Source organism: Hemibagrus wyckioides, linkage group LG13 (genome assembly GCF_019097595.1).
Source record: "Hemibagrus wyckioides isolate EC202008001 linkage group LG13, SWU_Hwy_1.0, whole genome shotgun sequence".
Taxonomy (NCBI): domain Eukaryota; kingdom Metazoa; phylum Chordata; class Actinopteri; order Siluriformes; family Bagridae; genus Hemibagrus; species Hemibagrus wyckioides.
Window position 1 is genome coordinate 4,225,001 of NC_080722.1, and position 15,000 is coordinate 4,240,000.

The window sequence follows — 15,000 nt, forward strand, 5'->3', positions numbered from 1 at the left end:
TGACAGGCAGCTCGAACACACAAAGAGCCTTGTGTTATATCTGTTTAAGATGCAGCTTTGGGTGAATCCTTTACCACTCCACACACACACACACACACAGCCTCTTTTCCTCTTGCAGTGTTTACACAGTGCACTTTCAGATCCTGTCTCATCCATCCTCCATTTCAGCTCTCACCTCAGCTCTCCTCCATATTCTATCCATCGTCGTCTTATCTTTCCATCTTTTTTTTCTTTCATTTCATCTTCTTTTCCACCTTTACCAGTGTGCTTCTCCTTTATATTCCTGTTCCTGACACACTCTTCTCCCTGCCAGCTCGTTGTCCTCCTCCTTCTTTTCCTTTCCTCAGTCTGGAATATGAAATCCGATTCTTTGAGTGTGTGTGTGTGTGTCTGTGTGTGTTGAGCTGGATCCTGATGCCCCCCTCTGCATCTCAACTGAATTAATATCTCATGCTCAGGTTCGAAAATACGCTCACATTAATGTAGCCTGAACATTCAAGAACAGTCATTAGCATGCTAATTAGACACGCCCATATATCCCACTTTCATTACAAGTAGCTCAATATGGCTAGAGAAACTAACTTATCTGCCTGACTAGTTAACTGCTAGTCAACTGGCTCTCATCTCATCTCATCTCATCTCAAAGCCAGAGGCTTTGCTGAAAAGTCTGAAGTTTGATATTACACACACACACACACACACACGTCATTCCAATGGTTCAGGCTGAAATAAATCACCTCGCATTTACACCCAGAAATGGAAAAGCTAAAAAGAAAAAGATAATAATAAGAGAAAATTATAAATAAAATAAAAATAAAGTAAAAAATAAACAATAATAATAAAAAAATAATAAAATAAAAGTATTTAATAATGCTTAAATATATACTATAATCTCTAAAATATACATCTGTATAATAATTATAATAGTAATAAATAAATAATAAAGAATTCAATAATGCTTTCATATAGTAATAATAATAATAATAATAATAATAATAATAATAAATAAAAAGAATTTAATAATGCTTTAATTTATAAAATATATTATACAAAAATATATTATAATTTATACAATAAAAATATACCTCTGTTTAATAATAATAATAATAAAAATAATAATAATAATTATTATTATAATAATAATAAACATAAGAATTTGAATTTGAAATATAATAATGTTTTAATATATACAATAATTTCCAAAATATACATTCCTATAATAATAATAATAATAATGATAATAATAATAATAATAATAATAATAATAATAATAATGTGTAAATGTATGTGAATGTAAAATTCACCATGAAGTCAGTCTCTTGCGTTCACATACTATAATAATTCAGATTCAGTAATCTGGATTTCTCTCTTTCTGCTCACTCTCTAATTCAAGCTCTCATTTAATTCCTCCGCATTCTGCACAAAACTCCATATATGTCCGTAACTCTAACTTCTTTGACTCCGCCCTCCATTTTGTACAAGTCCTCATCAATTAGATATCGATGATTTGACTCCTGTGTAAACAGACATAGAGCAGAAGCTACGAGTGCTAATCTTCTTCCAGTTCAGTCTACCAGTCTCGGATCATTTGCGCTCCCTCTGGCTTTTTTTCTTTTTAAATCTTCCTCTCTGTCATATGGTTTGTGCAAACTTCATTTTCCTCAGCAACTGTAGGAGAACGCCATGTGAACCGACATGTTTATCTTCCGCTCCAGCTCTGTCTCTTTGAGCTGTGAGACCGTATCAGTGAGTTTAATTACGCCACATTTTGCTTATCGAGCCACTTCAGTTCATAATTTCAGGAAAGCATGTAGCTGTCAATCATAATCAGCTCTAATAATAATAATTACACAATTATAGACAGAAAGAGAGAGAGAGAGAGAGAGAGAGAGATGTTGATATTAGTAAAACGTTATGAAATAATCTCATAATCTCATCTGCTTCACTGTTTTTGCAGGGAAGTAAATAGTTGTTGAATTTATCCCTCGTTATCGGGGTAATTAGCGCCGATTTATGTATGAGGGAATTATGTAAGAATTGTCACTGGTTCAAATTCACAGACTGTATTTTTTTCTTAGAATAATAATCACAGAGTGATGTTTATAGACACGCTACAGAGACACAGAGACAGAGCCGAAAGAGAAAGTCAACACCCTTATCTGATATCTCAGAAATCTGTGACATGATAATGCATGAACCTTGGATCAGGTTCAAAAACACAGTGACTGTATAAGACATTTATAACAGCTCGTGTCGTTATGTACAACAGGATGTTAATTATTAACACAGCAAACAGTGTGGAGGGTGCAGAGTGTAACCAGGTTGTGAAGCAGAAATATTCAATCCCTCATAGTGCTCACATAGCTCCTCAAAGCTCCTCACAATTCCTCTCAGCCCCTCACAGCTCCTCACAATCCCTCATAGTGCTTACATAGCTCCTCACAGCTCCTCACAATCTCTCACAGCACCTTAAAGCTCCTCACAGCTCCTCACAATCCCTCATAGTGCTTACATAGCTCCTCACAGCTCCTCACAATCTCTCACAGCACCTTAAAGCTCCTCACAGCTCCTCACAATCCCTCATAGTGCTTACATAGCTCTTCAAAGCTCCTCACAATTCATTTCAGCTCCTCACAGCACCTCACAATCTCTAACAGCTTCTTACAGTTCCTCTCAGCTCCTTGCAATCTTTCACAGCTTCTCACAATCCTTCACAGCTCCTCACAGCACCTCACAGCTCCTCATAATCCCTCACAGCTCCTCATAATCCCTCACAGTACCTTACAGCTCTTCACAACTCCTTACAGCTCCTCACAATCCCTCACAGCTCCTCACAATCCCTCACAGCTCCTCACAGCTTCGCACAATCCCTCACAGCTCCTCACAGCTTCACACAATCCCTCACAGCTCCTCACAGCTTCACACAATCCCTCACAGCTCCTCAAACTCCTCACAGCTCTTCAAACTCCTCACAGCTCCTCAAACTCCTTACAGCTCCTCAGAGCTCCTTAAACTCCTTACAGCTCCTCACAGCTCAAATCCCAAGTTTAAAGGACTTTATTTTCACCTCTTTGCACCGTTGTTCATCTACACATTTTCAGGAACACACCAACACTCATTACAGAGTTTGTAGAAATTTGATTTCCCATAAGAGACGTGAAAAAGAATGAAAAAGAAATGTAGGAGTTTGTAGCTAAATTCTAGAAATTGTGGAGATATCAGTGGCCTCCAGTGGCAGCATCCAGCACATCCCTCCTTTAATTACCATCTTATCTAATATCACATGCCCTCACACACACACACACACCACACACACCACACACACACACACGATTTCTTTCCATCTGTCTGGTTCTCTCTGAAGAGGAGGAGCACGTGGACAGCGGCGTACGCCAGCACACATTTAGACTGGAGCTAAAATAAGCTGCTTATAAAACCGAGAGACAGAAAGAGAGAGAGAGAGAGAGAGAGAGAGAGAGAGAGAGAGAGAGAGAGATGACAGAGCAGTAGAGAGCAATATTTGGAGAAAAGGAAGTGTTAGAAAAAGGAAGACACAGATAGACAGTCAGAAAGTGAGACAGACCGAGACAGAGAGAAATGGAACGAGATGGATTGAGAAAAGGATACACATAAAGAGAGGGAGAGAGAGAGAGAGAGAGAGAGAGAGAGAGAGAGAGAGTCAGAATGAGAGAGAGAGAGATACAGAGAGTGAGACAGTCAGAATGAGAGAGAGAGAGAGAGAGAGAGAGAGACAGTAGGAATAAGAGAGAGAGAGAGAGAGATACAGAGAGTGAGACAGTCAGAATGAGAGAGAGAGAGAGAGAGAGACAGTAGGAATAAGAGAGAGAGAGAGATACAGAGAGTGAGAAAGAGATAAAGAGTGAGATATAGACCATGCAAGACAAGCATAATGATAGAGAGAGTCCGAAGAGAGAGAGGGAGAGATACAGGGTGTGAGAGAGAGATACAAAGAGGGAGACTGTCAGATTAAGAGAGAGATACAGAGAGAGATACAAAGAGAATAAAAGGGAGAGTGACAGAGAGAGAGAATGAGAGAGAGACAGAGAGAGAGAGAGATACAGAGAATGAGACAGTCAGAATGAGAGACAGAGAGAGAGAGAGAGAGAGAGAGAGAGAGAGATCTATAAAGCAGTATAAGGTACAGAACCCTGTAAGGTGCACATACACAGCTGAAGGGTAAAATTCTGCAGAACTCACACTACATGGTTTTATTATTTTGGGCTTCAGCGTTTCTCTCCTGTTCCTTCAGGCTGAGTCAGTGTGTGTGTGTGTGTGTGTGTGTGTGTATGTGTGTGTGTGTGTGTGTGTGTGTTTATCTGTATACTGCATCCATCTTAATCCCATCTCCCTCTCCCAATCACTGCCCCAAAGCAGGATTACTGCAACACACACACACACACACACATCACACACACACACACACACACATACGCCACACACACACACACACACACACACCACACACATACACACACACACATACACCACACACACACACACACACACACACACACATACACACACACACACACACACACACACATACACACACACACACACACACCACACACACACACACACACACACACATACACCACACACATACACACACACACACACACATACACCACACACACACACACACACACACACACCACACATACACACACACACACACACACACATACACCACACACACACACACACACACATACACACACACACACATACACACACACCACACACACATACACACACACCACACATACACACACACACATACACACACACCACACACACACACATACACGCACACCACACATACACACACACACACACCACACATACACACACACACACACACACACAACACCACACACACACACACACACACACACACACACACACATACACACACACACACACACACACACACACACACACACACACACACATACACCACACACATACACACACACACACATACACACACACACACACACACATATACACACACACACACACACATACACACAAACAAACACCACACACACAAACACACACTACACACACACGCACACACACCACACACACACAGATACACAGACACGCACACACACCCCACACACACACACACACACACACAAACCATACACCACACGCACACACACACCACACACACGCACACACACCACACACACACACACACACCACACACACATACACACACAGATACACGCACACACACACGCACACACACACGCACACACACCACACACACACACACACACAAACCACACATACACACACACATGCACACACACACACACCACACACACACACACAAACCACACATACACACACACACGCACACACACACACCTCCCACACATACACATACACACACACATACACACACACACACAGACACACACAAACTACACATACACACACACACCACACACACAAACCACACACACACACACACACACACACACACACACTATAAGAACACAGATATGAGAGTCCTGCAGTATTCTTGTGCAGAAAACAACAACTTTTACTGAGTAACACAAATTACAGTAATTATCCCCATAAATATATACAGCATATTAAACTGTCTTCTTCTGTTCTGTCTTCTGGTTTTGTCTTATTCTGTATTGTCTTGTCTTCTTCTTGGCTTTTGCCCTGTCTTTTATGTTTGTTCTGTCTTGTCTTTGTCTTGTTCTGTCTTGTGTTTTTGTTCTGGCTTGTCTTTGTCTTGTTCTGTCTTGTGTTTTTGTTCTGGCTTGTCTTTGTCTTGTTCTGTCTTGTGTTTTTGTTCTGGCTTGTCTTTGTCTTGTTCAGTCTTGTTTTTGTCTTGTTCAGTCTTGTCTTTGTCTTGTTCTGTCTTGTCTTTTTGTTCAGTCTTGTCTTAGTCTTGTCCTGACTTGTGTTTTTGTCCAGTCTTGCCTTTGTCTTTTTCTATCTTGTCTTTTTGTTCTGTCTTATCTTTGCCTTGTTCTGTCTTGTCTTTTTGTTCGGTATTGTCTTTTTGTTCTGTCTTGGCCTTGTTTTGTTCTGTCTTGTTTTATCTTGTTTTGTTCTATTTTTTTGTCTTGTCCTGTCTTTTTGTTTTGTCTTGGCCTGTCTTGCTTTGTTTGTCTTTGTCTTGTTCTATCTTGTTTTGTTTTGTCTTATGTTTTTGTCTTGTTCCGTTTTGACTCATTCTGTCTTATTTTGTCATATTGTCTTGTTCAGTCTTATCTTGTTTTGTATTATCTTGTATTTGTCTCGTTCTGCCTCATCTTTTTTTTTGTCTTTGTCTTATTCTGCCTTGTTTCATCATATCATTGTCTTGTTCACGCTTGTCTTGTTCTATCTTGTTTTTGTCTTGACCTGTCTTGGTTTGTTCATTCTTGTCCTCTGTTGTGCCATCTTGTCTTGTCTTTTTTGTTCAGTCTTGTCTTGTGTTTTCTGACTAGTCTTGATCTTGTTCTGTCTTGTCTTGTTTAATTTGTTCTTTGTCTTGTTCTGTCTTGTTTTGTTTTGTCTTATATTTTTGTCTTGTTCCATTTTGACTAATTCTGTCTCATTTTGTCATGTTGTCTTGATCAGTCTTATTTTGTTTTGTATTATCCTGTATTTGTCTTGTTCTGTCTTATCTTGTCTTTTTTGTTCTGTCTTATCTTGTCTTGTTCTGTCTTGTTTTTGTCTTATTCTGCCTCATTTTGTCTTTTTTGCCTTTCTCTTATTCTGTCTTGTTTTGTCACGTCTTTGTCTTGTCCAAACTTGTCTTGTTCTATCTTGTTTTTGTCTTGTTCTGTCTTGTTTTGTTCACTCTCGTCTTGTGTTGTTCTCTCCTGTCTTTGTCTCGTTCTGTCTTGTCCTCTGTTGTTCCGTCTTGTCTTGTTTTACTTTGAACATGTCAGAGCACAGGACCAGTCTTGCATCCAGGAGCAGAGATTCGGAGTATGTTGATTTGGAGTGTGTTGATTTGGAGTGTGTTGATTTGGAGTGTGTTGATTTGGAGTGTGTTGATTTGGAGTGTGTTGATTTGGAGTGTGTTGATTCGGAGTGTGTTGATTTGGAGTGTGTTGATTTGGAGTGTGTTGATTTGGAGTGTGTTGATTTGGAGTGTGTTGATTTGGAGCGTGTTGATTTGGAGTGTGTTGATTTGGAGTGTGTTGATTTGGAGTGTGTTGATTTGGAGTGTGTTGATTTGGAGTGTGTTGATTTGGAGTGTGTTGATTTGGAGCGTGTTGATTCGGAGTGTGTTGATTTGGAGTGTGTTGATTTGGAGTGTGTTGATTTGGAGTGTGTTGATTTGGAGTGTGTTGATTTGGAGTGTGTTGATTTGGAGCGTGTTGATTTGGAGCGTGTTGATTTGGAGCGTGTTGATTTGGAGTGTGTTGATTTGGAGTGTGTTGATTTGGAGTGTGTTGATTTGGAGCGTGTTGATTTGGAGTGTGTTGATTTGGAGTGTGTTGATTCGGAGCGTGTTGATTTGGAGCGTGTTGATTTGGAGTGTGTTGATTTGGAGTGTGTTGATTTGGAGTGTGTTGATTTGGAGTGTGTTGATTTGGAGTGTGTTGATTTGGAATGTGTTGATTTGGAGCGTGTTGATTTGGAGCGTGTTGATTTGGAGTGTGTTGATTTGGAGTGTGTTGATTTGGAGCGTGTTGATTTGGAGTGTGTTGATTTGGAGTGTGTTGATTTGGAGTGTGTTGATTCGGAGTGTGTTGATTTGGAGTGTGTTGATTTGGAGTGTGTTGATTTGGAGTGTGTTGATTTGGAGTGTGTTGATTTGGAGTGTGTTGATTCGGAGTGTGTTGATTTGGAGTGTGTTGATTTGGAGTGTGTTGATTTGGAGTGTGTTGATTTGGAGTGTGTTGATTTGGAGTGTGTTGATTTGGAGTGTGTTGATTTGGAATGTGTTGATTTGGAGTGTGTTGATTTGGAGTGTGTTGATTTGGAGTGTGTTGATTCGGAGTGTGTTGATTTGGAGTGTGTTGATTTGGAGTGTGTTGATTCGGAGTGTGTTGATTTGGAGTGTGTTGATTTGGAGTGTGTTGATTTGGAGTGTGTTGATTTGGAGTGTGTTGATTTGGAGTGTGTTGATTTGGAGTGTGTTGATTTGGAGTGTGTTGATTTGGAGTGTGTTGATTTGGAGTGTGTTGATTTGGAGCGTGTTGATTTGGAGTGTGTTGATTTGGAGTGTGTTGATTTGGAGTGTGTTGATTTGGAGTGTGTTGATTTGGAGTGTGTTGATTTGGAGTGTGTTGATTTGGAGTGTGTTGATTTGGAGTGTGTTGATTTGGAGTGTGTTGATTTGGAGTGTGTTGATTTGGAGTGTGTTGATTTGGAATGTGTTGATTCGGAGTGTGTTGATTTGGAGTGTGTTGATTTGGAGTGTGTTGATTTGGAATGTGTTGATTTGGAGTGTGTTGATTTGGAGTGTGTTGATTTGGAATGTGTTGATTCGGAGCGTGTTGATTTGGAGCGTGTTGATTTGGAGTGTGTTGATTTGGAGCGTGTTGATTTGGAGCGTGTTGATTTGGAGCGTGTTGATTTGGAGCGTGTTGATTTGGAGCGTGTTGATTTGGAGTGTGTTGATTTGGAGTGTGTTGATTTGGAGTGTGTTGATTTGGAGTGTGTTGATTTGGAGCGTGTTGATTCGGAGCGTGTTGATTTGGAGCGTGTTGATTTGGAATGTGTTGATTCGGAGTGTGTTGATTTGGAGTGTGTTGATTTGGAGTGTGTTGATTTGGAGCGTGTTGATTTGGAGTGTGTTGATTTGGAGTGTGTTGATTTGGAGTGTGTTGATTTGGAGTGTGTTGATTTGGAGCGTGTTGATTTGGAGTGTGTTGATTTGGAGTGTGTTGATTTGGAGTGTGTTGATTTGGAGTGTGTTGATTTGGAGCGTGTTGATTTGGAGTGTGTTGATTTGGAGTGTGTTGATTTGGAGTGTGTTGATTTGGAGTGTGTTGATTTGGAGTGTGTTGATTTGGAGCGTGTTGATTTGGAGTGTGTTGATTTGGAGCGTGTTGATTTGGAGTGTGTTGATTTGGAATGTGTTGATTTGGAGTGTGTTGATTTGGAGTGTGTTGATTTGGAGTGTGTTGATTTGGAGCGTGTTGATTTGGAGTGTGTTGATTTGGAGTGTGTTGATTTGGAGCGTGTTGATTTGGAGCGTGTTGATTTGGAGTGTGTTGATTTGGAATGTGTTGATTTGGAATGTGTTGATTTGGAGCGTGTTGATTTGGAGTGTGTTGATTTGGAGTATGTTGATTTGGAGTGTGTTGATTTGGAGCGTGTTGATTTGGAGTGTGTTGATTTGGAATGTGTTGATTTGGAATGTGTTGATTTGGAGCGTGTTGATTTGGAGTGTGTTGATTTGGAGTGTGTTGATTTGGAGTGTGTTGATTCGGAGCGTGTTGATTTGGAGCGTGTTGATTTGGAGCGTGTTGATTCGGAGCGTGTTGATTCGGAGCGTGTTGATTCGGAGCGTTCCCAGACAGATGAGCTAGCTTTTTTCTTTTCCCACTACAGTCAGCTTGCTTGGAATGTGAAAGCTGAACCGTTTCTACACAAAAAATATTGCTAAATACAGCAGAATTGCAAAAGTTGCAAAAAAAGATGTCTGCATTTGTCATAATTTATGATGATATAAACATTAAGATATTTTTGTGATGGTGTAGTAAATCACCATGAATCGGTACATCGTTATCGCAGTGTGAAGAATAGATCAAAAAGTGTCTGAAAATAGAAAGAGAGAGCTTATGTAATGAGAGAGAGAGAGTGTGTGTGTGTGTGTGTGTGTGTGAGCTCACACTGCCAGACTGAGCGCCTCAGTCCGAGTTCACTCGAGCTCCAGCGCTACTCTACGCTTCAGCCATGCACATTTTACATTCCAACAGTGTCATCAGGTAAGAATCAAAACACTCACATGCACACACACACACATACAGACACACACACACACACATACACACACATACACACACACACACACATACACACACACACACACACCTCCAAGGGAACACTTTGATGTTTGGCTCGAATATTTTAAGCTTGTTAACTGACTGTATGAGTAATAGGGCATCAAGTTTGAAGGTGGTTTTGTAAGATGTGTGTGTGTGTGTGTGTGTGTGTGAGTGTGTGTGTGTGTGAGAGAGAGAGAGAGAGAGAGAGATGTCAGCCCACTTGGGGTCTCCCCACTAATGGCAAAGTCATGTAGCTCTTCCATTTAGATGTGAAATAATAATGATGTTTTCTGAAAGAAATCTCTCTCATTCCTCTTTTCCAACCCTCCCTCTCTCTCTCTCTCTCTCTCTCCCTCCCTCCCTCTCTCTCTCTCTCTCTCTCTCTCTCTCTCTCTATGAGATGTCTCAGATGTGCTTTACACGTGACTGTGATGGAGATTGTTGCCTGTCACGGTTGAAGCTGCATCCTGACTCAGTGTCTGTCCTCTATAATGTGAAATCCAGCTTCAGGCTGTGTGTGTGTGTGTGTGTATGTGTGTGTGTGTGTGTGTGTGTGTGTGTGTGACTGAACAGGAAGGTTGTGTGGGGTCAAAAATGATTGACAGATACAGTGATGAAGCCAGAAGTGACAGTAGAGATCTCAGAGAAATCACTTTCTCAGAGACATACTGCTGAATACATCAGGAGGTTTTTTTCTGAGGGTGTGTGTGTAAAAATACTAATATTTATATTATCAAGAATCATATTGACATACATAAATCAATAAATCATACTAACATAATTTTAGCATTCTATTTTTATTATTTTTATTTATTTTTTCGTTTTATTGTTTTTATTTAATTTTTTTATTTTACATTTTTATTCCAAAAAAATATTATATATATATATATATATATATATATATATATATATATATATATATATATATATATATATATATATATATATATATATATATATATATATATATATAAAGTTGCAAAAAGTATATATATTTGTTTATCTTTTTTCTTTTGTTTTATGCTTTATTGTATTTCCCAGTCTTATATATTTTTTATTTAAAATTTATTAATAAATAAATGTATTTATTTGTAAATATTTATTTATTTATTTCCTGGAACTTTTCTATTTATATATTTTGGAGATTTACTTTTTATTTAAATTTATTCTTTTATTTTCATTTAAATTACATATTTGTTACATTTTATTTCTAAAAAATGTTTTTTTAATATTTGTTTTTTTTGTTTTGTTTTATGCTTCATTCTGTTTTTCAGTCTTATATCTTTTTATTAGAATAAATAAATAAATTAATTAATTAATTTTATTTTTTTATTATTTATTTATTCTGGAAGGTTCTCTTGGTTCTCCGAGCTCTCAGTGTGTCTTAATCTAAAGAATTGCACTTTTTCTGAAATCACTTTAGGAGTCAGAATGTGAGCAAACGTTGTAACAAAAACACAACTTCTTTTTGGCTCATTGTGGATATTACAACGTGGCCTTAAATGAAGACGAAGCTTTCTCAAGAGATCAGGAGTAAAAACAGTCTGAGTTTACAGACGAGTAACTGCTGAGTGCAAAAGTTTGTACACCCCATTCTTCCAGAAAATCAGGACATTATCACATCATCCAGCATCATAATGTCACACAGACAAATAATTAACACTTCAGCTTGTTGATTTGAGTTTCAAAGATCCTTTTGTGTGTGTGTGTGTGTGTGTGTATACATGTGTGTGTGTGTGTGTGTATACATGTGTGTGTATACATGTGTGTACATTTCCACTGACATTTAAAGTGGCACTGCTACAGAAAGGAACAGAAATCCTCCAGACTCTCTCCGGTTCTTCTGTGACCTTGAGGAAAAAAAAATTCCTTTCAATCGTATTGAATGATATTTGAAAGACGTTCTTATGGACACGCTGAAATGTCAGCACAGCTGAAGGGGACTTAAGTCTGTAATTTGATTTGTCCGGTGCTTGGGTACACTCTGTGCTTCTGGGAACAAAGGTGGCATTTTGAGTCATATGTAAAGACGGAAGAAAGAAAGGAAGGACGGAAGGAAATGTGTGTTTCGGTAAGCGTCTTGTTTTTATCATGCCAGCAATTTGGTTTAGAGATCGTATTGAATTCAGATGAGATTCAATAAGGGACGGAGCGAGACGGAGACACGGACCTGGGCTAGATTTCATTTTAAGGGAATTATTAGCATTTCTAAGAAAAGAACTCATGGAGATGTCAGGATTCATTTTCCAGGATTCCTCTAAGAGAATTCCTCGTTCTAATATGTTACTTCTAATAATCATTTCTATTTATTTTTGGTGATATGGTGAAGATTTTTTTTTTTTTGGAAGGAGTCTCCAGTGTCAGCGCTTTAATAGCATTTATTATTATTATCATCATCATCATATTATTATTTATCAATAGAGAATTGGTTGTGAATGTTCCACAATATTAAATGTGAGAATTTTTATATAAATATATATATACTTGTCTGTATGTATTAAAAAAATAAAATAGAGTAGAACAAAAAACAAATAAAACAAAACAATAGTATACAAAGCAGATGAGTTAAGATTTATTCTATTTTTTTTTCTAAAAAATAAATAAATAAATAAATAAAATAGAACAAAAACAAATAAAACAAAATAAATAATATATAAACTAGATTAGTAAAAAGATGTATTCTATTATTTTTTTAAATATTAAAATAAAAAACAAATAAAACAAAACAAAAAAACAAATAAAATAGAACACGAATAAAACAAAACAAAAATCAAATTATATATAAATATATAAACTTTTTTCTATTTTTAATAATTAAATTGAATGAAAACAAATAAAACAAAACAAAACAAATATCATTTCTTTTTACACATTTTTAAAGAGGTTATATTCTATTTTTTCTGTAAAAGATTAAGAAATTTTACATTCTGTATTATGTTATTTAACATTTTACAGAATTAATTTATCAATTTAAAATTCTGTTATATGTATCCTTTTTTTTCTTAAAATATTTTTTAATCTATTTAATTTTTTCTAAAGATCTTTTTAGGGCTATTCTATTTTTTATTAATTTATTTATTTTTTCCAATGTATATTTAACCCCCCCAAAAAAGTATGACATGTCATGCTTTAATCATTAAAAAATGAATCACAGTACTGTGAGAGGAATAAAACACTTTTTTTTCATTTCATTAAAAAAAAACATGGGGGGGGCAAAATAACAAAAGACTCATCAGTGAGTCGACTCTCAAAGTTCAAAAGAGTCGACTCACTGATATGACTCATTTGTGAACGACAGTTGAGCTCCATTTTTCATGTCATTCCATCACACTGGAATTCTTTGTGGATTATGTGTTACTTTTTTTGATTAGTTGATTTTGTGTGTGTGTGTGTGTGTGTTAGCATGTTGCAGAACAGTGCACATGCATCATTAGAGCCGTTGTGTGTGTGTGTGTGTATGTGTTAGCATGTTGCAGAACAGTGCACATGCATCATTAGAGCCGTGTGTGTGTGTGTGTTAGCATGTTGCAGAACAGTGCACATGCATCATTAGAGCCGTGTGTGTGTGTGTGTTAGCATGTTGCAGAACAGTGCACATGCATCATTAGAGCCGTGTGTGTGTGTGTGTTAGCATGTTGCAGAACAGTGCACATGCATCATTAGAGCCGTGTGTGTGTGTGAGTGTGTGTGTGTGTTATGTAATCTGCCCTCAGCCTCATGACAGAGGGTGCAGTGAAACACAGCGTTGTCATGTTAGTGGAGCTCTAAGTGCTGGGGTTGGACGAGTTAAGTGTTCAGGGCCGCTGTGGCGTGAATCACACGTCTTTTATGTTGCCCTGTGTGTGTTATAATCTGTCTCTCTCTCTCCCTCTCTCTCTTTCTCTCTCTCTCCATGTACAGGTGGCTCAATGGCCCAAAAAGGAAGAGGAAGAATAGTCAGTGTTCGGTGAAGAGCATGTCAGGTAAGCAAGCCACGCCCACTTTTTCACTTCATTCCCTTTGTTCACTCTGAGAAAAGATGAAGCGCTTCACAGAATCAGATCACAGACTCGTAGACAGAGAGACTCGTAGACAAGAATAATCCGTCCTGCTCTCGTAGTGAAGTCGAGTCGTTTAGCTCAGAATAAATTACAGTGTAAAGATGAACAGCTCAAAGACTCGCAAAATAAACTCTGTGTCCAGTCCAGAGGCTAGTGTAGGGAATGTAGTGATGTAGCGCTAGATCAAGATTCGTAACATCATGGCAAAGTGACAAGCAGAACCTGTGCTTTAAGAACGTGTGGGACTTTTTGTTCTAATTATACAAAAAAAAATAATTTAAAAAAATACAGAATTGAGCAAACTGATAAATTAACATTATAGGCTCCAAATATACTGCATTTTTAATTCACAATAAAAATTCTTTTTTTGAATTTAATTAAATAACTTAATATTCTACTTTTTGTTTCCGGAAAAAGAGTTTTCTCCTTAAACAACACACAAAAAAGATATTCTATTTTTTTTTATATATATATATATTTTTTTTTTTTTTGTTTAAAATAGTTATATAGTAATTTAAAAATATACATTTAAAAAGACTCTGTCTGTAATAAAAAAAGTTTTCTTCTTGTTTTCTCAGCAGTCTATTCTTAATAAAAGATTTTACATTCTGTTACTTTAATTTATCTAAATATTCAATGCTATAATTTTCCTATTTAAAATATATATATATATATATATATATATATATATATATATATATATATATATATTACAAAAGCGTGTGACAAACAAAACAAAAGTTTGTTTTTTATAGATAGAAATCTAAAAGACATAAAGATTCTATTTTTAAGCAAAAATTTTGAAAATCATTCTAAAGGTTTTCTACTTTTTATTTTAATTTTTTTCTAAAAATGAGACAGATCATACGTTTTATTAAAATATTCTTTCAAAAAGCATTCTGCCCTTTATTTTCATTATTGTTTCTAAAATATATTACATTCATTTTTTATTTCTGTTTAACACTTATCCT

At 37.1% G+C, this 15,000-nt stretch overlaps 1 protein-coding gene across 5 annotated transcripts in view; it reads left to right on the plus strand.

Moving 5' to 3' along the window:
• The window catches only part of thrab (thyroid hormone receptor alpha b), a 159,248-nt gene that overhangs the window by 112,305 nt on the left and 31,943 nt on the right, over positions 1 to 15,000 (plus strand). For all 5 annotated transcript variants that reach the window (XM_058405918.1, XM_058405919.1, XM_058405916.1 and 2 more), the window contains one exon: positions 13,890 to 13,951. In XM_058405918.1, coding sequence (XP_058261901.1) covers positions 13,890 to 13,951 — 62 coding nt within the window. The remainder of the gene's footprint in view (positions 1 to 13,889; positions 13,952 to 15,000) is intronic.